General features: G+C 42.6%; 1 protein-coding gene across 7 annotated transcripts in view; it reads left to right on the top strand.

Moving 5' to 3' along the window:
• Positions 1-23,348, top strand: part of LOC133488857 (adhesion G protein-coupled receptor L2-like) — a 118,017-nt gene that overhangs the window by 52,673 nt on the left and 41,996 nt on the right. For all 7 annotated transcript variants that reach the window (XM_061797307.1, XM_061797305.1, XM_061797308.1 and 4 more), the window contains exons 3-5: positions 253-466; positions 6,850-6,959; positions 11,478-12,278. In XM_061797307.1, coding sequence (XP_061653291.1) covers positions 253-466; positions 6,850-6,959; positions 11,478-12,278 — 1,125 coding nt within the window. The remainder of the gene's footprint in view (positions 1-252; positions 467-6,849; positions 6,960-11,477; positions 12,279-23,348) is intronic.

Genomic DNA, 23,348 nt, shown 5'->3' with positions numbered 1-23,348 from the left:
ATGTCTTAAGGGAGGCCATGTTTATTTACTCAACATTTTATGAGGTTACCATTAGGCTCCAGTGACTTAGATTTTGATCTAGCCAACAAATAAATTGTTCCTTTCTTGTGCCTGCATTGCCTGACCCAACTGTCGCGGTAAACATTGGACGCCTGCTGCCTATTTATTTTATGTCTTTCTTTTTAACCACATGGTTTGAGGTTTGTGCGGGAGTGGAGGTTGTAAATCATTTTGCTTTATGTTTCCTCTCAGGGTTCAGCCGCGCCGCCCTGCCCTTCGGCCTTGTCCGGCGGGAGCTCTCATGCGAGGGCTACGCCATCGACCTACGCTGCCCCGGCAGTGACGTCATCATGATCGAGACGGCCAACTATGGGCGGACGGACGACAAGATCTGCGATGCCGACCCATTCCAGATGGAGAATGTCAACTGCTACCTCCCTGATGCCTACAAGATAATATCACAAAGGTGCGTGAGAGAAGACGGGTTGAGTTTGACATGGAACACCATTTTTTTTCCCCCCTCACTTAATACAGCAGATGTTTTAGCAACATAACACAACACACTTTTTTCTTCCATTCAACTTGTTGGATTTTTGCCTGTATTTTATGTTGTTTAAGGATATATGACACCAAAACTCTTTCATACAGAGATCCTGCAAAAATAGCCGCATGAGAGCCGTAACAAGAGCCAGCATTTTAAGCTTTAACACAGGACACAAAAAGTCCTTTTCTGTTCCCAATGCATAAAAAGGTTCTTAAAGACACGCTTGTATTGATTGGGTGTGGAAAAATCCCATCAGACACCTCTGGGATGAACGAGAAGGATTGTGGTTGATTGAAGTGTTCACCTGGATGAAAGGATTGATAGGATACGGGAAAATCTCTTCGGTGGCAAAATTGGGATATGTGTCATAGCAGCATAAAAAAAACGGGTCGGATTCAGGCCTCTCTCAAATGTGGATACAAATATATGTATCGGATAGCTACCAATGCGAGTGTGGCGTAAAAAAGGCAGATTGGATACACCTCATCAATGCGAGCTTTACGTCATCGAAATATATTATTACGTTAAATCAGCAAAGTAATTGCAGGCAGCGGCCAGTGGAGTAAAGTACACAGGCCTGGCCTACTAAACGCTATGTATCGTTGAATATTTCTATTACAGTTGAACCCCTGTTTATCATGAAAAATAAGTTCCACACCCAGCTGCAATAGGGGAAAATTGCCGATAGAGACGATATAAAAAGATTTTGTAATAGTTTTACCTCTCTCACACGCTTTAAACACAAACTTATTAAGACACACTTTTTAAAATATTTCCGAGCTCTCTCTAGCTCACTCGCACACTTCTCCAAATAAGAGGCACAGCGTGCTTGCTTAAAGTAACTCCCAGTTGAAGTTCACTGTAAAACTGACGCATAAAACAAAAGAGGTTTACAAATTGTGTATTGAAATATCAAAATGTTCAACCAAACCAAAAGTCTGGTTGCTTAATGCTAAATTAGCATCGATGTGTAGTTTTATATCTTCAAACAAGTACTGCTTTAACACTCATGGAGCAGCAACACAGGCAGAGTATACTACAATACTCACTGGCCTATATTGTCCATGTTCTGTGGGAACAACGAATATTATAACGACAAAACACGGTACCGTATTACCATAAATGGGTATCCTCTTGTTCTTGCTGTTAATCCCGCTTCATTTCTATCAGTAGGACTCAGTGCTGCACGGCATGTTGCAGCACAACGTCGTACTACATCGAAGGCGTGCGACTCTAAATTGGGACTTGGCTGTATACAATAAAACCCAATAAAAACACAGCCATATAAGACATGCATCACTTGAAATGTACTTGGAAAGACACAGAAAGAAATGGGCATTCAATCTGAAATGGGGACTTGGACCTGTAGGCCTAGTGTAATTCCAGGCTTTCATAAGCAGTGGTACACATTGCGCTACAACTATTCATTTGTGGTTTATGAAGATTGCATTCAAGTTCTTCCCCCACCAAAACCGATGGGATTAATTCTAGACAGGCAGGAATTGACATTTATTTGCAGCATGCTGCCACCGCCGTTTGAGTTATTAAAATTAGTGCAACTCCCACAGACTGTGAGTCACCCAAAAGCCTCCTAATTCCCCATCTGGGGCGCCGGGCTTGCTTTGTTCAAACACTTGTACCGCATTGAAGTGGCTGTGCCTCAGGTAGCAGGCAATCCTCATCATGGCGCCTTTCATCCCGTTTACCCTCTCCCAGGATGTATGTTGCCTCGCTGTCAAACGACAACAGTGGCGGCAACACTTCACTGCACTCACCACCCCCCCACCCCAGAGCTGTGTGTATTTTGGAAGGCCAGCGGCTGAACTATTCATAAATAGTAACTGGCAAAGTTCAGCCTGTATGCACCGAGCGCAGTCCTCTTCAGCTCACTTTCCGCTATCTCCCACCTTTATTTATGACGCCGCACCATAGCTCGGGAATAGATCCGAGGCCCGCTGTCTCACCCTTTCCTTCTAAATTTACATCCAGAGTCCCTGATTCTGACGGCGTCTACGCACCCCACACCTTGGGTCGGCCTCACCTCATCTGTCAACGAGTTAAACTCTCAGCTGCGCTTCAAAACAACATCCCTTTTGAAGCCTCGCTCTGGAGCGTGTTGCGAACGATGCCGTCGAGAAGCAATCGTTCAGATTTATTTTGAAGATTGAGATCATTGGGATCAGAGGGAGTGACCGTAATTACAGCTGATGTAATGACAACAGCCCAGAAAGCTTAGCTCCACTTTACTTGGTCTTCCGCATAGCTTCGTAGAATTAAGATAAGGATTTTTTTTTTTTGTATGATCCCAATATTGTGACAATGTATGTGGGACAATGGCAGCACAGGCAGACAGCAAAAGCCCGATTATCACAGGTCTCTACATGATTATCATAAGCGATTATCCTGTGGTGGGTATGTTAAGACTGTTTTTCCCCTCCCTGATGTGGGCGGAAAACAGAAGGGGTTGACTAGCGTAAATGTTAAACCTGTTCAACAATTAGGATCGTGATTCCTTTGCTTTTGGTAGGCTCTTTAAAGCGGGGTACACACATACGATTTTTTAAAATAGGAGGGACCCCACACACATTAAATAACAACAGCAACAACAAACAACATGTTATTACTGCTCTTATCATGTGTGGTGTATCGTGTGACCAAGATGACCACCACACCACACCACATAACATCAGCAAATGGAAGAAGCTAGGCTAACAATCATGAAATTGGTGGATTCGATTGACTACACATATAAGGATTTGGATTTGGATCTGAAATATCGACCAGGTATCACATTTATGATTGCCAGGCCTGACTGTTCCGAGCAGATCGTACAGATAAAATCACTCTTAACACACACCAAACCACAGGCTAATTTGGAGACATCCAATAATCAAGCCTTTGCTGACGTTGACCGGAAAACGGGTGGAAATGCTGTAATTCCTCCCGACCGTTGCTGTGTTTTTATGTGTGTGTGTGTGTCCTGTTTAAAAGTAGCCCTATTTTCCACAAAAGTACAAATAGTTGCTTGTTCGAATGCACTACAGATAAAAATATCCAGACGTGCTTTTTAATGGGTCAGGGTTTTGTGCAAGTTCTTTAGAATTCTTCCACATTTGATTTTGAATCATTAATTCAGAGCTGCACCCCTCTACTTTTGTCAACATTTTTTTCAAAAAATGATGCACAAACCCAAATAGGGCATGTGCGCATTTTTTAATGCTGTCTGGTATTTGCCACCTCTTCACTGACCCACTCATAAAACAGCTGAATAAATCCTCCCCTGCCTGGTCAGAGGTGCAAAAGCACAGCGGAGACTGAAAAGGTGTTGTTGTCGTCCCCCCCCCCCCCACTTTCTCTGCCACGAGAATGAGCTCAGTGCAATAGAGCTGCAATCATATGCAATAACGGCCAAGCAGGAAGAACCCTCGTTTAATAAAGAGTGAAAATATATTTATGCCTTGAAAAGAGCAATTAATATTCTTTATGTAACCAAGTGAGCCGTGTCGCACTGCCACAAATATTACAAGTAATAAAGCGACGGGCGTTACTTCTAAGGAGTTTTAGTGTGTATTCAAGCAGCTTGATAATGATGGGGTATTCATATCTAGCGATAGGAATTGATAAGAATTTCGGGATTCCGATCACATAATCGATACTGCTTATCAATGCGATTCCTAATCGACTCTTTTATCAATTCTCTTATCGATTCTCATTGAGTGAGTGAGTGAGCCTTTTAAGTTGTGCCGAGGAAGAATCGAAGTTGCTGTATGATTGCGCATGTCCAACTGTTCAATGTTTTGAGTCTTTTTTTGCACAACTTCTCAGTAACAAGGAGCTGAATGGCAACATTCCCAACAGTTGTAATGGACCAATAAATTCCATGGTTCAATTAGAATTGATATTTAGTCCTCTTCATCAAGCTGGTCACATTTTGGCATCATGAAGCCAAGACGACACCCAACCATCGATCAAACAGAACCTCGCTATTGCAAGGCGTCGATCAGGATGTTCTCAGAGGGAAATGGCCTCTGAGCTTAAAGTGTCATTGGCAGATTGCATGACAAAGACTGGAAGAGTCACAGAAAGGCATAGATGTGGACGTCCTTGGGGGGGACAAAAAACACCTGTTGTGAATTTAGTCATTCAGCTTCTTGGAGGAGACCACCATGTAGTGCAAAAAGTACTGAAACACTGAGTGTGAACTCAGTGTAGTGCATTTTAGGTTTATCCCGAAATCTCACCCAAAAGCTGAATTTCCCGAACTTTTTATGTCCCCTTAATGCAAAAGTAGCATGTTTGAAAAGTAATCTCATTGTGATACAGTAAATGCATCTCCATTTACCTGTTTATACATGGCTTTTATATGCATCTCGCATATAAAAAGCCCACAGTTGGCCCTTTGTGGTAATTGTTGTGCAAAACAATCCCTTTTGTGAGGCCTCTTGAATGACTAACGGCTCTTTTAAACATCCCCTCCAATGTTTAAATATATGTCCGGCTTGCGTGGCGGCTGCTGACCTTGTGAAATATTCATCTTGGGCTCGCATTTTTGTTTTTTTTGTTTTTTTGTTTTTTTGTGTGCGCCTCAGTTACACTTGCCCGCATTATCCCCTCGCCATCCCTCTGCCTCAAATGAACTCGTTTGAAGTGCAAACGTCCCCACCTCCTCCACTCCCTCTTTCTTTCTAACTCCCTCTTAACTTGAACTTTACTTGCACCCAGAAAAATGTGCAAAAAAAAAAAAAAGCCAAACTTTTACAATTGGCCCAGCGCGTTGTTGCTGATATCTTTTCCCATTGATGTGTTTATTGCACACGAGCATGGGGAGCGAACTGTCTGTTACGTGTCACAGCCACCTGCCGTGTGACGCTTTAACGAATGTCTTCCCTCTCCATAGACGCAGACGTTAGAGGAAATGCCACCGTTAATACCTGACATGTCTTTATCTGCTGTTTTTTCACGAGTGTTCACCCTGCTATCTCTGCACCTATGCTCACGTGACAGCTGTTCTGCAGTGGTGCCTCCAAGTTTCCCATTGACATCAATCATTGTCATAACACATTCCCAATGACTTAATTGCCATTTTAACATTATCGATCATCCATTTTCTATATTGCTTATCCTTTTGTCTTTTGTCTTCCAAAATGCTGCTTGATACCAGCTGCGTGTCCTATCAAGCAAGTGATAATTGGAACAAAACAAGAAGTAGTAACTTAGGTTAAAATCAAGGAATGAATAGCGCTAAAAATTGCAGGCATCCGTATAGCTACTGGTCATCATCTCCCACTATCATGACACTGAAACTCTCGTTAGCATATAGCAGCCAGCCAGACGGTGGCTAGCAAAGCTAGCTGCTATTGTGAGAAGCTAACTCAGCAGTCTACATCAGCACTCAGTGTTTCTTCTTGTCAAACAGCAACAAATTGATGAGCTCAAATGTACAACAGCAGTCACAGAAAAGTCATTTGTTTTCAAAAAGCTGCTCGATAACATATTGGAGATTGACAACAAAGCAGCTGTGTGAAACATTGCAGTCTGGGGATCATCTCTGACTATCATGTCCTTGTTCACAAAAAGCTGCTTGATACGAGAGAACAAAACCTTTGGATAAAGAGTTTGGTAGGAAGCTAGCTAACTAACAGCAGTCTACATCTTCACTCGGTGCTACTTCTAGTTGAACATCAACAAACAGACTTGACTCAAAGGTACAACACCGGTCACAGACTATCCAATCAAAGAGTCCTTTATTTACACAAAAGTGCTCGGTGCCAGAGAAACAAAACTTCCGTGAAAAATCTTTGACAGAAAGGTAGCTGGCTAGTGGTTATTACAAGAAGCTAATGCAAGAGTGTGCATCTTCATTCAATGTTCCTGCAACATCATCAAATTGGCTCAAATGTAAGACGCCAGTCACAGATGATCCATTCAGATTCTTTTGTTAAAAATAAAAATAAAGCTACTCGGCACCACGGAACAAAACTTTGACACAAAGCTACCTAGCTAGCACGAGAGCCGTCTACATCTTGACTCAGTTCTCCTTTTGATCAAACATCACCAAACACTTAAATGAGCGGCACCAGCCACAAAATATTTGAATCAAGTCATGTTCTTTGTTTACAACAAGCTGGGCGCTACCGACTGACAGTCCTGCCAAGCCAACATCAAATTTTAGAGCGTGGAAACTTGAAGGTAGCACCGCACGTCATCCTAACCACGAGCTAATGCCGCACACGACCATCGCCTGTGCCGACTGATCTCGCTGCGGGTGATGACATCTGTGGTCAACCTTGTCTTATTCCCTCTAGGTGCAACAACCGTACGCAGTGCGTGGTTGTCACTGGCTCCGATGTCTTTCCCGATCCGTGCCCCGGCACCTACAAGTACTTAGAGGTCCAGTATGAGTGTGTTCCTTATAGTAAGTATCACCACTACGATAAATGATGCTGTTGTTGTTGTTGTTATTGTGTGCTATGTTACATCACTTGCCTGTCTTAGAGCACGCCGTGTCAATTTATGTGTTAGGGCGCCAACAAGCCAAGCTGGACAGCGCTGATGTAATTTTATGGCAATTATTGGCAATGGTTCGCCAAGGAACCACTGTGGCAAAATGTAGCGATGGAGGGGGAAAAAAAAGACACTCGCGCTCAGCTGTAACTTAATTTCACGTTGAACCTGCTCATTTCTGGTGTGTTAAAAAAAGGAACTCAAAGTATAAATGTATTTCTTCATTTTGAATTAGATGATTAATTAATGGTTAGAATATTAAGTTGTAATAACGTATTAAGTAATTTGCATTATTATTATTATTATTATTGTTATTATAGCTGGGATAGGCTCCAACACATATTATTATGTTGATTGTTAGTAATTCTGCAGGGTTAGGAAAAACAAATGCACACATCAATGCATTTGTTAGGTTTATGTAGTGTATTTTTTTTAAATGCTAAATGTTTCATATTATAATATGGAATTAAGGTATTTTTCTGTGGTGTTAAGCTAACTAACTTCAAATTCAAATGAAATATTTTTTTAATTTCTAATTTATTTTTTCTGTAACTGCAACTATACATGTATTTATTTACTTTAATTGATTTATTTCACTTCAAATATTCTAACATGTTTTAAGTAATAAATAATATTGTTTAACATTTACTTGTAGTATTTGTTTTGTATTCTAATTGTGTATTTGTCCTGTAACGTTGTCATAACTGGAAATATACATTTATTAGTCAAATTGTATTTTATTATTTAATTCTAATTATTTTATTATTATTATTATTAATCATTTTAAACATTTTACATTGATACATCAATTAATAATTGCATCCATTTTTATAAATACAAATTAATTAGTTTTATTCGTATTTAGGTAAGAATTTGTGGGAATTGTCAGAAGAAGATGCAGTAAAAATCGCATTTGTTAAATGACTGAAAAGGAAACTATTCATTTTGCCGTGTGGGATTAACACAGCTAAATCTCTTTATTGTTGCCATTAATCTAAGACTACTTAAAAGCCACCATGCAAACATCAACTGTGTTGTGTAGGGATAGAAGTAAGAGATAATTCCGTACCTTGGTAAATAAAATGACACGCTGTATTCGCGATGTCGCTTGTATTTTGCCAGCTTTCCATGTCAAATGTAAGCGTTCGATGCACTTTAGTAGCTGTTTGAGTACTAAACGGCATCTGCGTTTATGATGAGCGTAAATCCTTCTTGAAAGCTTGTTTTAAACGAGTTTATTAGAGCGTAGCCGAGATTCATGCGCGCCCCTGTGCAAGTGCTTAGCGTTGATGAATTGTAAACACTCGCAAGAAAGATTCTTTTTTTTTTTGTGCGTTCCCCCTTCTTTCAAACAGACCTCCCTTTCACCTCCTACCACTAACCTCCTGTGCTGTCTAACCTGCAATTTTTCACGCAGCCTTTCCTCTGCCCTGCAGCTCCAACTGGCTTTTAATACAGCGTGCGTCGTGCCCCCCTGCACCTTTTTAAAGCTTGTATCATTAGCACAGTGTTTTTTTTTTTTTTTTTTTTAGACGCGCGTCGATTCGCTTTTATCGGCAGTTTGAGACATAAGGGAATATGTGCATGACTGTTCATTAACTAACATCTTCGTCTTCCTCCCTAGCTCTTCTTCCCCTAAAAAAAGCAGCCTGTGTGCAGTTCATGTCACGGTCGCATCCTCTCACAGCTAATTCTCTCCTTGTACCTGCCAGATGACTCATGATAACCTTTCTCTCCCTATTTTACTCTTTTTTTCCTTTTTCACCGCCTGAAATAGAAGTGGAACAAAAAGGTAAATAAGTGGTCTAGTCCACCGTCACTAACCTTCCTCCACCTTCCTTCCCCTGTCCTCTCCTTGTCCTGTGGTGTTGAGTACAACCCGCTCAGAGCACCCACCTCCCACTGACAAATCCTAAACCCATAGGAGGATTGTTTGCACATATGGACTCTCAAAATTTTCACTGATGAAATCAATGGAGCTTTTTGTAGCGACATGAAACACACACAAACAAATGGTAGGGTGCTGATTTTTCCAGGGTCTCTGGCTTTTGCATCATATGAACCCTTGAAAAATGAGTATTTGTATATTTGCTACTATTTACAGGGTTTACACAGGTGCTTGAAGTTGTCAAAATGCCTAATGTTGTGTCTTTATGATGTGAAAATTTCTCATTCTTATTGGATATCATTTGGGCAAATTCCTTTGGAGAACTTTGTCAAATTAGGCTACAATAAATCGCCCCCTTCAAAATAAAATCACTGACTTCCTTTTTAATTTTGGCCATGGGTCCTTTAGATTTTAACGTGTCATGGAAGCCGTCACCTTATCGTGGTGGAGGGGTTTGTGTGTCCCAATGATCCTAGGAGCTAAGTTGTCTGGGGCTTTATGCCCCTGGCAGGGTCACCCATGACAAACAGGTCCTAGGTGAAGGACCATACAAAGCACGGCTCAAAGACCCCTTATGATGAGGACAAACTATGGACTCAGTTTTCCCTTGCCTGGACGCGGGCTCACCACCTGTGGGAGGGGCCATAGGGGTCGGGTGCAGTGCGAGCTTGGCGGTGGCCAAAGGTACGGACCTTGGCGATACGATCCCCGGCTCTAGGGACGTGGAATGTCACCTCTCTGGCAGGGAAGGAGCCTGAGCTGGTGTGTGAGGTCGAGAAGGTCCGACGAGATCTAGTGGCCCGCCACGTAATATGATGTGGAGGCCCAGATCTGGCCCCCGGGCCTTGAGTTTCCTAGTGGGTGTTAATCAAAGTATGAGACCTGAAAGTGGTCCGACATGACGGCGTCAAACCAAAATGACTGACTTCCTGTTCAATTTCTGGCTTGGACCTTGAGGCTCTTTTTGTGTATCCGATTTGTCCACCAAATTTTTAGGTGAAATTGGTCATACTTCGCATCTCCCCCCAAATAATATGGATATTTAAGATGTGAAGGCACTCAAAAAGCAAAATAATCTTCCCTTGGAATAAGCAATGTGAGCCCTGTATTTAGTTTGCTTGACCCAACATGTCCTGTACATATACAGTATATATCGCACGTGATGGGAACGAGCAGTGCTGGCTGGCTGAGACTCATCAGAACAAGACTCCACCAAGCAGCAAACAGCTGAACTTGACTATACAGGACCGTGTCCATGTGCTCGCTCAGCCATCAGTGCTTCCTGTTGTTCCCAAAGATGTGGTGACAATCCGTGCCGCTCTGCTTCCATTTTCATCTGCTTGGTTTCCATTGACAACGTGTTGTTCGTATTTCTCACAAAGAAAGGAATCCTAATTAGTTTTTGGTTCACGCATGTGCCCACGTACGTCAAATAAGCGCTCTTTATGTGGTATTTGACGTCAGACACCAGCCCCTTTTACACAGCCACTCCTGGCAAATTAGTTGATCGGAGGTGTAATAGTAGTGCTGGCATTTATTCGCCTGTGTCTTTCAGAACTCGCCAAAGCAGGATATTGCAAGTGCACGTTGACACAGCCGTTGCGCCATCGCACATTTAGATAATTAGATGTCCCGGGCACAACTTCACACTCTGGTCTCAGCCCACTACATAGAGGCGGCTATACACCAGTTATGCCGAAAATACTACTGTATGTTGGAAGCCGTAAAAGTCCCGTGCCAACTTCATAACCCCCATTCCGTAATCGGTGCCTTACACAGCACAGCAAGCCGGGAAAGAAAAGAAAAGAAATGGCCGACTTACTGTTTAGTTTTGAGCATGGGTCTTTGAGACATTTTCGTGAACCCTGTCATGATCGACGCCCTCCAAATTTTGAGTAGCGTGGTTAAACTAGAATTGGGTGCTAATTTTTCTTGGTGAAACCTTAAAAGCATCAAGCTTTGACATTATGTGCCACGAACATTTGTTGGCGTAAGCAAAAAAATCTGGCTGCTTTTAAATAAAATGGCTGACTTTCTGATCAATTTCGGGCACAGTGCCTTGTGACTTTTACGTACGTCACTTCATGATAGATATGTCCACCAAATTTGGACCTGAAAATAGCATGGGGGGATTTTTTTTTCCCGTGAACATGGCCTCCTATCCCATTTTTCATGGTGAAACATCACATTTCTAAATCATGGTCTGCCCACATTCAGCGGCATAGGACCAAAAAAAAAAAAACTTCCAAATGTTGCGTCACCCGTCTTTGTCTTGGATACATGATTCTGATTGGGGCTCCTTTGAGGGTTACATTATATGGCCAATGTGAAAGGGGCTACAGGCTGATATTCGAGACAGAACGTCAATATCCATTTGTGGTGTCTTTCGTTTACAGGATTCGTAACTATTTCCACGTGGTTTTATTCTGTTTGGATATAGCAAGATTCCTCCAAACTTTCAAGTCTATAGTGCACAGCAGCAAAAGTGATGCGACTGATTCCCATTTGTCACTAGCATTACTTTCTTCTCCCTTCCGCTAGTCTTCATTTGTCCTGGGACTCTGAAGGGCATCGGCGACGCCACCTTCCTGTACGAGGCGGAGCAGCAAGCGGGATCGTGGTGCAAAGACCCGCTGCAAGCCGGGGACAAGGTCTTCTTCATGCCCTGGACACCGTACCGAACGGACACCCTCATCGAGTACGCCTCCTTGGAGGACTTCCAAAACAACCGACAGACCACCACGTACAAATTGCCCCACCGGGTAGATGGCACTGGCTTCGTGGCCTACGACGGCGCCATCTTCTTCAACAAGGAGCGCACGCGCAACATCGTCAAGTTCGACCTGCGCACACGCATTAAAAGCGGCGAGGCCATCGTCAACAATGCTAACTACCACGACACCTCGCCGTACCGCTGGGGCGGAAAGACGGACATCGATCTGGCGGTGGATGAGCGGGGCCTGTGGGTCATCTACGCCACAGAGCAGAACAACGGGCGCATCGTGGTGAGCCAGCTCAACCCGTACACGTTGCGCTTCGAGGCCACGTGGGACACGGCCTACGACAAGCGCTCGGCCTCCAACGCCTTCATGGTGTGCGGCGTGCTGCACGTGGTGCGCTCCACCTATGAGGAGAGCGACGGCGACAGTGGCAGCAGCCAGATCGACTACGTCTACAACACCAAGCTAAACCAAGGCGAGTACATGGAAATCGCCTTCCCCAACCAGTACCAGTACATCACGGCCGTGGATTACAACCCCAGGGACAACCAGCTGTATGTGTGGAATAACTTTTACATCCTCCGCTACGACCTCGACTTTACACCTCCGGATCCCGTTGAAGGTAAGGGATGCTGTTTCAACCTTGATTGTCTTTGTCACTCGTTATCCAAAGAGTTTATTTTTTAATTTTCCAAAAACCCCAATCTCACCAGATTAATGGTGGCTCTGGAGAAAGATATGCGGTCGTCCAAATAGTCATTTTAATCCACCAAAAATCTACAGACACTTTTTTTGGGTTCCATTTCTTAAACCTCAATCGAACCTCTTCATGAAGCTATGACATGACAAAACATAGACTTTTAAACCAAAAATCTACGGTTTTGTATTGATTGTCTTTGTCACAAATTATCCAGAGAGGTTTTCAGTTTCCAAAACCCAAAATGAAAAAGGCTTTTGATAAGGCTTTGCAGTCGTCCGCAAAGTCATTTGTATCCCTCAAGAATCACACACAAAAGGACACTTTTTGTCAACTCCAAGGTAAGCTAAGTACTTGTATTAGATGTAAAACAATGTTCTTGTGAGCTTGTTAAGGTCATCCTACCAACTTGAAGCCTAGTTACTGTTACTGTTCGTGGCCATCTTAGCTAATCACGGGTAGATGGTCCTATTTTGCAACACTTGTAAACGCATATTGCTTTTGGCTATTGAAAGCTTTCGGTTGTAGAAAGAGAGCGCTAGCCAGCTTTACAGGAACAGTGCTGCTCCTTAATATCATTGTCCTCCAATGTGGTGAGTCACTTTTGTTTCCGGCGTTAGCTTTTTGATTTGTTTTGCATGATTTCCTTTACACTGATTCGGTGGCTGTAACCTTGAAAGGAACACACCCACTGTTCTGCCTGCTTCTGTCTGAAATGTCCTTTTTCCAACCATTAGAAAATATTTCTCCGGGGATACAGCTCAAGTGTCACGTTGAAGGCTTGCCGGATTCAAGCGGGATACACACATACCGATTTTTAACATGTTAACTTTTTGGTTATTTGGTGACTAGATTGGATGCAAACTCTTCTTGTCGTCTTGATTGGGGTGAATAAATTGTGACACATTATACGAACACGAAACACAACCAGTTTCTCCTCAATGTATGTCAGGATTTAAGATTCCAATTGTCAGCCCCATTGGCTTTATGAGCAGATCGGTCGGGGAAGAAAAATCTCACTTAACACACACCAGGATAATCTTTCAGAGACATCCGATAATCCGGCCTTTGGTGATACTGATCGTAAGTGAGAGAAAAAGATCCAATTTGGCCCGATTGTCGGGAGGTGTGTACAGTAACTAAAGGGGGGAGGGTTGGGTGTGTCAGAAATCCAATCAGAAATGACAGATTCCCCTCGCAATGAGGGCTGTCTCCCAGGGCGATTGCATCGGCACCAAAAGCCTCTTCTTGATTACCATGAGGCAAGCCAAGGCAGTCTTCGCAGCTGAGGCTCCCTATCACATTCCTTAATCCTCGGCCTTTTCCAAAACCATTAACGTCACTGGCCTCCTGAACCTTGCCTTGCATGCCCGTAATATGTCTGAGAAGGGTTGGTGAGCAGTGTGACACAGGTTATCCTCTCCTCCATTACATCAAGTTAGGTTGCCATGGCAGCGTCAGTGGCACCACAGGATTCGTTTGTGTGTGTGTGTGTATGCGTAGTTACCTCCCTCTTTTAGCATTTGATTTTTCTATCCAGCGTTAGTGTATGTAAGGTATTGCTTTTTGATTCCAGATCCATTCAGTTAGGAATTTTCGTCAGATCAAATATACATAAAATATTATATTCTTTGAGATGTCTCTTTTTGTTGAATTAGTTGTTAGACATGAAACACAAAATACACTCAGGCGCACTTTCATTTTACATGCACACAATTAGCCAACATCGATTGTGACACATAATTATCATTTCAGTAGCGAGTAAGTACCCTTGTAGAAAAACTCTAAAAGGTGTGACAGTTTGCTTCATGATTTGGGGGGAAACGTAGCACCATGTGGTGCACAGCAAAACAATAAATGTGAAGAACTACACTACGTAAAGATCAATGTGGGATCAAAAAATGGCATTTTTAATGATTTTCAATTGGAATCAGATTGCTTGTTGCCACAATTATCTGTCCTCATTGAAATGAGCTAAGAACATCTTGGCCGGCCGGACTTTCCTTCAAACCAACTCATTTTGTTTTAATAGAAAGACTCTCTTGCAGAAAATAGTAAAATGTGTGAAATGATGCTGCATGCTTTAAATGGGAAAAGTCTCAGTACACAAATTGAATTTAAGAAGAATTTTTTTTGCCAGGATCATTTTTTTCCCCCTCGTGTAGGCTCATTTAAGGAACAGAGAACAATTTTCAAATGTTGAAATAATGATTATAATTTGCCAAATTCATTCAATATAGGCAAAATGCTTGGTGAAGATATATTTTGACCCGATTTTATAGCAACACACGCTTATCATTTCAGTAGCAAGGCACCCTTTGCAGATAAAGGTCAACGATGTGCAATTTGGCAGCATGCTTTGACTAGAAATCAATCTGATCAATCTGTAATCTAAATTGAAATCTTAACATAAAGGATTTTTTTTAGCTCATGTTGTGATCAAAATTTAGTGGGACATTTTTTGTTGATTTATTGTTTTTTTTTTTGTGTGCGTGCACTTTTGTCATTTTAGGCTAGTGTAAGGAACAGACAACTAAAATATTTTAAAAATAAATGTGCTCTTGCAAGTTCAACCTATATTCATTCAGCACTGACCAAATGGCAAAACTACTTCATAGCGTCACGCTTATCATTACAGTAGAAAAACATTTTCAAAATTTGGAATTTTGCTGTAAGATGGGATCAAAAATAACATTTTCAATGTTTTTGAATGAGACTTTTTCAACAATGTGTCAGTTTTTAATGTATGTTTGCCTTTTTAGACTAATTTAAGGAACACAGAACTGACTTTACATGTGCCCAATTATGCAATTATCTGTCCTCATTGAACCAAGCCTCCTTTGTGGAAAAACAACAACATCTTGACCCGATCTGACGTCATGCTTGCGTATCAAGTTGCGCTTCCACATTGCGATCCGGCACCTCTGGATGCCAGCTGGAAATGCGATTGTAGACGCGGCCTTGTCGAAGGGACTTGTCGTCGTCGTCGGCGGCTCAATGGGGGCTGTGTGCTCCTGAACTCTGGCCTCTTGTCAACATGTCTGTTTGTTTTCCTGCTGGAGCCTGGAATCTGTCCAGCACCATAACTCCACATGCCCGGGGGGGGGGGGGGCTCCAATCGCACCCCCAACACAAGTTTGGATCTGCTTTTGCTGTACAAACCAAAGCTTCCATTAAGAGTTTGCCGACGTGGATGTTGTGAAAAATACTCGTAAGGAGTTCGTCTGCCTGCTCAAGTGTTAACATTCTGATGTATATGAATGTAATTAACAAGTGAATGATCATAATCACACTCCTTGTTTCGAGAGAGGCAGCGGGAAGGAGGGAGAAGGAAGAAACTGGCCATCATGGTGCTTTTCCAATGACAGCTTTATGCGCTCTCTCAGCTACTGTTACGCCTCGGTAAACATAAATACCACATTACCTCGGGCGGCAGGAACAGCGCATTCCGCCAAAGAAGCCAACTGAACACGCGTCTTTATTTTATTCATCCACCTAAGTAGGAGCGCTACCTTTATTAGTTTAAATAAAAGCTTCGTCTTCACGGCACACAGGGTCACTCGCTACATTTTGGAACTGTTGTGAGGGAATCTTCGCCTCAGTGGACTTGAAAATATTTGGCCCATTAGATGTACACCTTCTACGTCTTGGATTTATGTCAGCCAACGACGTTCCCTTGAAAGGAATGACCTATTCTGCAGGGTAATCTAATGCTGGTGAAATAATGTCAGCGCCTCGAAACGGGAGGCCACTCCAGGCATGAAGGAAATTAATTGTAGTCGTTAGGATTCATTGACCAACAAAAATTCCCGAGTGCGTTTCTCTTCTTCTTTCTTCAAATGTCATTACAATGCAACAGCGTGTGTCATTTTATGTCACCAGCACCAAATGTGAGGGCAATGCAGTTGATCCAAGCTGACGAGTGTGGCTCTTGTGAATCTTTTTCCACTGCATGGCAACTTACCTGATTCCATGTGGCTCTACTCACGTTTCCAGTGGCAAAACCACGTTCTATTTGTGGTTCTTGGACAACCGGGGTACCAAATGTGTTGAATAGATAACATATAGGCGACGTAAAATCAGTCCTGATCATCTTTGTTATTAATTTTATCAGCATGCATCTGCCCGGCTGATGCTTTCAAAACCGAGTGTACAGTATGTCACAGTTTCCCACATGTATTTATAGTGGACCCAGGCAAGTTAAGCCGGGTACTATGGAGTGGGGAAGTGGGTTTAGTTGAGTGCAGACCGCCACCAGTGGTCATTTGGATGACCACTAAACTGTACCCTCTGCCTCTTCATGGATAACATTTGTCTCCTAGTTGAGAAGAAAATACAGGAGGCCTCTGTTCTCCGTCGTCAATGTTTGATGACAGCATGTGTCGTTCCAGTAACAAAACTGTACCCCGTCATAGATAAGTTCTACGCTCAGTTTTTCTGCTGCCCACAGTGTCGTCATGGATAAATGTTTAGTACAGAAGACCTTTGTTATCTTGAATTGTTTGTTAGCGTGTCTTGTTCTGACTAATGCGTTCAATGTGCCTTATTCACAGTTTTCCCGCAGTACTATTTTGAAGTGGAAAACAGACCCGAGATAGCAGACCTCCATCAAGGCCAAACATTCCTCATTTCAATGACCACTTTCCTAAATATCGGACTTGTGATGTATTTATTATCTGATAAGATAAGACGTACAGCACACGCTTATCAACAGAAGGAGAAAGCAAGTTTCGGGATTCTTAACAAATTTGAATTAATTGTCATTCCTTGTTTCATGCTCCACCTTTCACAAAGTTAAATGGGTTTCACCTAATCTGCTCAGTGATGACAACAAAGCCTTCTTGGCAGGGTTAATCATTGTTCACCTTGTTGGTATTGCTTTGCGCTCGTGTTTGTAATCGAGCAGTCTTCCTAATTCTGCACTTGATTGATTTGATTAGCAAACATCATTGTCCTTATCGATCACTCCACTTATTGTTCCAGACAGTTCACGTGTCATTAAAAGAAAATGTCTGCAAATTCATTCCGAACACAAAATGGCGCTGATCGATCAGTCGATCTTCTTTCAAAGCAGGCCAATAGACACCAAGGGCAGCCTCCTCTGTGATGTGCAAAACACAGACTTGTTTCTTTACGAAAGAAAACATTCACAAGAACCAATAATTGCCCTGAGCGTTTCAAACTAACAAGCAACGAAATGGGAAAATTAATTTGTCTTCTCGGTAACATTGGATCTGGGCCCTCAAACTGTTAGCTGGCGGCGTGTCGTGAGCGCGAATTGGGTGTCCGCTGTGAATTCAAATGTCAAACTAAGCCTGACTTTCCCTGAGTGCTTCTCCCAGCTGAGTTTAAAAAAAAAAAAAATGTCTTTTTTACAACCGCTGTGCATGCCACCGCACTGCATTCTGATTTACTTTCACATCCCTGAATGATGCCTCCAGGTGAGCCTTCGAGTTGCAGGAATGCATTAAGTTTCGCGGCCGTTCTGCTTGTCGGCCTTACTATTCAATGGCAGCGGGATACGGAGTCTAATGTGCTTCATTGGAGTTGTCGCTCCTAATCTAATCAATGCGAATGTGCCAATTAGTCGCTGGTTAGGTCATCCATTTAAGACACAAATAGAGGCTTTCCTTTCCAATCAGGAAAAGTGTGTGTTCACACTTTTGAACACTTGCTAACCAAAACAGCAGCACTTGCCAAGGCATGCCGATTGGGTACCGCTCATACTCTGATAGATGCTGTGACTCACTAACAGACGCCAGGTATGCCTCCCTTTTCCCATCAGGAAAAATTCAGAGACGCCACATGTCACACAGGCATTGAATAGTGGTCCTTAGCAATTTGAAATATGTTGCTAACCAAAACAGCAGCACCTACCGAGGCAGCTCTCTCTCTCTCGGTACCGTCTTATCGCAATGTTGACAACGAGTTCCCTGCACACTGTTAAAGATGTTGTGACTTAATCAGTTGCCTACGTGCGTCATCCAAATGCGGCAAATCAACGCCTCTGTCCGTAAAGAAACCTCCCTTTTAAATGGAGAAAGCTCATAGACACTATTGTTTACTCATTGATATCAACGAGTAAAATGCTGAGCCCATTTGAAGTCCATTGCTTACCAAAACAGCAACACCTACAGAAGTAAGTACACAGTCCCTCAGATTTATATAAATGAGTTACCTGCTCAGTATTGTGGAGACGATGATTAGCGTTCCACGATACTTAGAGGCGTTGTTCGAGGCAACTGCAATGTTGTTTGCGTTTATGCTCCAGGGAGCTATGCCACATTTTATTTCCATTTCAAACTACAGTTTCACTTGTCTTAAATTGTAACAAATCAGAAACATATTCCGAAATGTATTCCGGCCATTCCCTCCACCAGTCTGCAGTTGAGTAAATACTCCCAGCCACTATTTGCGAACATGTATTTCTGCTTCTTTGTATGTGTTTTTATTGTGAGTCGCTTAGCCTTTTTTTCCGTGAATGTGCTACGTCTGCAACTCCACCAGACTCATTTTCAGCCCTCATAAATTATGTGCGCAAGACACCAGATTCAGGTTCAGTGGAGCTTTTTCTGTCTGCTGCTCCTTAAAGAAGTGTCGTGACCGTTGGACAGGCCCCTTTTTCATCTCCAGAAATAATATTCTTAAGTTAGCAACGGCACATGAATCGTTGTGTCTCTTTCTGCCTTCCGCGCCACAAAAACCTCGACTGAAAAGCGGAACGGAGTTCAAGAAAGAAAAAGTCCTGATGCAAAATTCATGTCTTGTGGGATGTGTTTCGCTGTCATTAATTACCAGCTCTGCCCTGAGGTGAAAAAGGAAAAACGTGCAAATGTAATTCCTCTTTTTATACACAAATGAAGGCTAACCAACGGCCGTCTTTACCCTATGTGTTTTCATGTGGTTTCAAAAGGAACTACTTAGCCAATATTTTGTCTGCAGACAAATAGAATTATATTGCTGTAAGTTGAACTTATATAACGGCACAGCAGGCAGCCTGTTGGCTCGGCTTCGGTGATGCGGCTAGCTGATATTAGCCGCAAAAGAAAGTTGTGTCTTCGGTCCGCCGAGTGAAGCTGCCGAAACCCACTGAACCGTCGTGCAGCGTGCGGGGCTTCTACTACCAGTTTTCATGAGTCAGACAGGTTCTTTTGAAGTGATTTCTTGATTTAACAAGTCTGTAGGTAATCAGGATTGGCTAAGGTCAGTGAAAAGGAACCAAAAAAATGTATTATCCACAGTGAATTTGTGATTGAATCTTTTTCCACACAGGGCTAGGTAGCGTTGAATAGTTTTTTCTCTCCTTAAAAAATAAAACTACCATTTTAAAAACAGCATTTTATGTTGACTTGGGCTTTCTTTGTCTGATATTTGTATTTGTTTGATGATCTCAAGCTTACAAGCCATTTATCCCGGTGTCTGGTTGGACAGATTGCCAATGTTGACAGCAAGTTTGCAATTGGGGAAAAGTAAAATGCTGCGCATCCACCACACAAAAACAGAAACGCGAAACATGGATGACTCTGAAATGTTTTGTCATCTTCGTGAACGACTCTGGGTGGTTTTAAGGAGATAAAGACTAATCATGCTTCATCAGTGAACCCCAGTAATTCCCCTTCCTTTTAGTTGAATGAAATCTGTACGGTGTCTTAACTCCTACATTATTCACAAGTGGTACCCTATTGGGCGTGTGACTTTGGTATCGTATTGCACGTAGATGAGTGACTTCATCGCCTCTTGAGAGCGAATGCCGCTAATTGGCACAGTTCTCTCGGGCAAGTGCAAACCACACGACTGTGAGAGGATTGGGATCCTTGCTATCGAAAGGAAATAACACGTTCGCGCCGTGCCGAGATGCCCAAATAAGTCGGTAAATGCAATCATCAGCATTCATACCACTGCAGTAGTCATAATTACAGTGAATATTTGTATGACAAACACTTGTAGGGCGTCATCATGAAACAATCAAATGAAAAACAATACATACAGTGGTGACGAGTAGGCCTTCTTGTGCTGCTTTAAATAAATCGTCTTAAGCCACTGCACAAACTAGTTCCTTGCGTGCCATTCGTAATCTTGAATCTGTCAGCACAACAGGTCTATAACGACATTCTTGTCTTCTTGTTAACGAGTTTTTAGATTTCTTTTGTTCAGACAAATGATTGTTTTCCAATTAAGAGGAAATCTCTTATCTTGCTGACAGTTTCGGCTTTCACTCCAGCCTTTCGTCGGCGCTGTCACCGCTTCCTGGTGTGACGTGTCTAAAAACAGCTGATTGGGAGGGGAACCTTTCAAATATAGTTCCCCGACAATTTCAAGAAAACCCACACATATTGATCTCCTCTGGACATCAGAACATCCTACAGCACACAAACTCTACGTAGTACGGACACTTTATAACTGGACCAGGATCGTCCAGACAGGAGGAGCAAAAACACATACAATTTGTCTGAACAAGAGAAATCTAAAAACCTACATTGTGAAAAACAGAAATTCACACCTATGGACAATTCCGTACAGTATCCACATGCAGAGGCCGCCTGTCTCTTCCGTCTGCTGTGGAGGTAACAGAATGCCAAGTATTGACATATTGTCGAGCTGCACGCGGCACACTCGCTCATCTCAATTTATTACCTCGCTCATCAAGAGGATGTGGACTTCAGCTAGGGTTGCACAAATGGGACAATGACTCAACAGACGGGAAAACAAAATACAAATAAAAAGCGCAAGTGAGTGCATTAGGAGGGTGCATTCCATGGAAACGGTCAAATCTGGAGCGTTGGAATGTTTCTTCACATAACGATCGATAACTATTCAGAGGGCCATGCGAAAATGGCTGAAAAAGCTGCGTTGTGCATGCCAAGGCCAGTAACTGGCGATCACATTGAAGAAAGAAACACAAAGTGGCCAGTGTCATAAAAGTGACACCATTTTCAACCGTTTTGCTCTTTTATATGCAGTACACTTGGCATGGCTACACATTATTACCTCCACCATTGATGTTTTTAGTGTTTTTTTAGCGAGCTTGATTTGCGCAATTGCTCAGTGTATAATGGATTTTATTGGCGAACTATTATTTTAGCCCACCTTGGCAATACACTGGCTTCACTGTCGGCCATCCACCGCTGACATTTTCTTGTGAGATGGTCACAGGTTTCTTTGGATCGTGTTTCAATTGAAGTGCATTAGTAACAAAATTTGAGCTTTCAACATGAGCGAAAACATTGTTGTCATGGAAACAAACGGCCAAAACAACACAATTTTCACCCATTTTCTGATCAAACAATTTTTGTTTTCTTTTGGAAACAGACCCCTACATTGCAGTGTTGAATCAACATGGTTGCACTTTCTTACAGTATTACCTCTGGCAGGTATGTTTTGATTGTGTATTATCATAAGTGAGTGGAAACATTGGACTCATTTTCAGCCATCCACCGCTGACATTTTTTTGGGCACCGATCACAGTTTTATTTGGATCTTGTTACAGTTCGGCATGTTAGTGACAGTACTCGAGATCGCGAGATGGGGCAGAACAATGTTGTCATAGAAACGAACGGCCAAAACGACAGCGTTTTTGCCTTTTTGTTATAAAAACAGTCTCTTAGAAATTGGCCCCTACATTTCCATGTTGACTCAACATGGTTAGCCTTTACTATTACCTCTGCCAGGGATGTTTTCTTTGTAAATTATGAGAAGTGAGCAGGATTTTGCTCTATTTCTAGGTATCAATGGTATGGTATTATTGTATCCCACGGGTGGAAACACGGGGATCACTGCCCTCCAGCCACCAGCTCCATTTTTCTTGCGCACAAGTCACTGTTGTATTGGAAATGTTTAAATTGAACATGCTAGTGACCAGAGATGAGGACTCGAGTCATTACTACTTGGACTCGAGTCTACTCGAGTCACTGTTTTGCACATGACAAAAACTAAAAGATTTGAGACTCGACTTGGACTTTATGAGGTGTTACACATTCTGTAGATACAGCCAGGAATATCATGATTTGACCTTGTTGGCGTTCTCTCTTTATGAAGACTAGATACTCCAGGAAAGACTGCAAAATGACTTGAATCGCTTGAGACTTTAAGGTTAAGGCTTGAGTTGAGACGTACACGCGTGTGTGACTTGATCCCGCCCGTCTCTCTTGGAGCAACAGGACTTGTGATCGCAACTTGGGCCAGAAATGTTACGGGTATGTCTTTCGTTCTTCCCATGTCATTCCCAAGGCCACTGAGCTTATTATTGGAAGCCGATTGTTTTATGGTGTATGTTTATACAGGGCATCATGAATACGAGGATGAGCTCCAATACACATTTTGGCGACTATGCATTTCTGGAATACTGTTTGTGTTGACCCAGGTTATCTGCAGTACAATTAAATCCTTGACAAGTTTGGCCCTTTTCGCAAAGTTATTTAGCACTAATCCTCTTACCCCGTTTCACCCAAGCCTTTCTTTTACACTCTCATCAGTTTTAACTGTAGATTTTGAGCACGGTAACCCTCACCCTCTCCGCACACTGGCTTTCATGGCGGCCACATTCAGCCAGGCCGACCTGTGAGAGTGTTGCTGACACGCACACAATGACTGAACGAGCGTAAGGTAATTAGCCGAAGCTCCCGCCAAGCAGAAAGGTCACTATGGGGAAATGTCACAATTTCGCCTATGGGGTGGTCCGGGACTTTTTTATTTATTTTCCTCATAGCGAACAGCTGTGGCCTCGTGACCGCTACTGCCGCCACACATCGGCTTTGTAATAAACTCATATATTTCACTTTGAATGGAAAAACAAATATTCCCCTGCCCAGCTGATTAGTGTGAATGCGACGGTGGGCCTAGTCCCCCAGGAAATGAAGATATGTGTGAGATAATGGAGTGTCAGATAGCATGATATTGCATTTTCACACAATCGAACCCGAAGACGGCACTGTCGCCAGACCTCATTGTGGAAAGCTGCTTTTATCTGCCAATACAATCGGCTTGTTGTGGATAGAA

Source organism: Phyllopteryx taeniolatus, chromosome 14, assembly GCF_024500385.1.
Source record: "Phyllopteryx taeniolatus isolate TA_2022b chromosome 14, UOR_Ptae_1.2, whole genome shotgun sequence".
In the NCBI taxonomy this organism is placed as follows: Eukaryota; Metazoa; Chordata; class Actinopteri; order Syngnathiformes; family Syngnathidae; genus Phyllopteryx; species Phyllopteryx taeniolatus.
The sequence above is the reverse complement of the archived record's forward strand: the minus strand, read 5'-3'. Positions and strand labels throughout refer to the sequence as shown.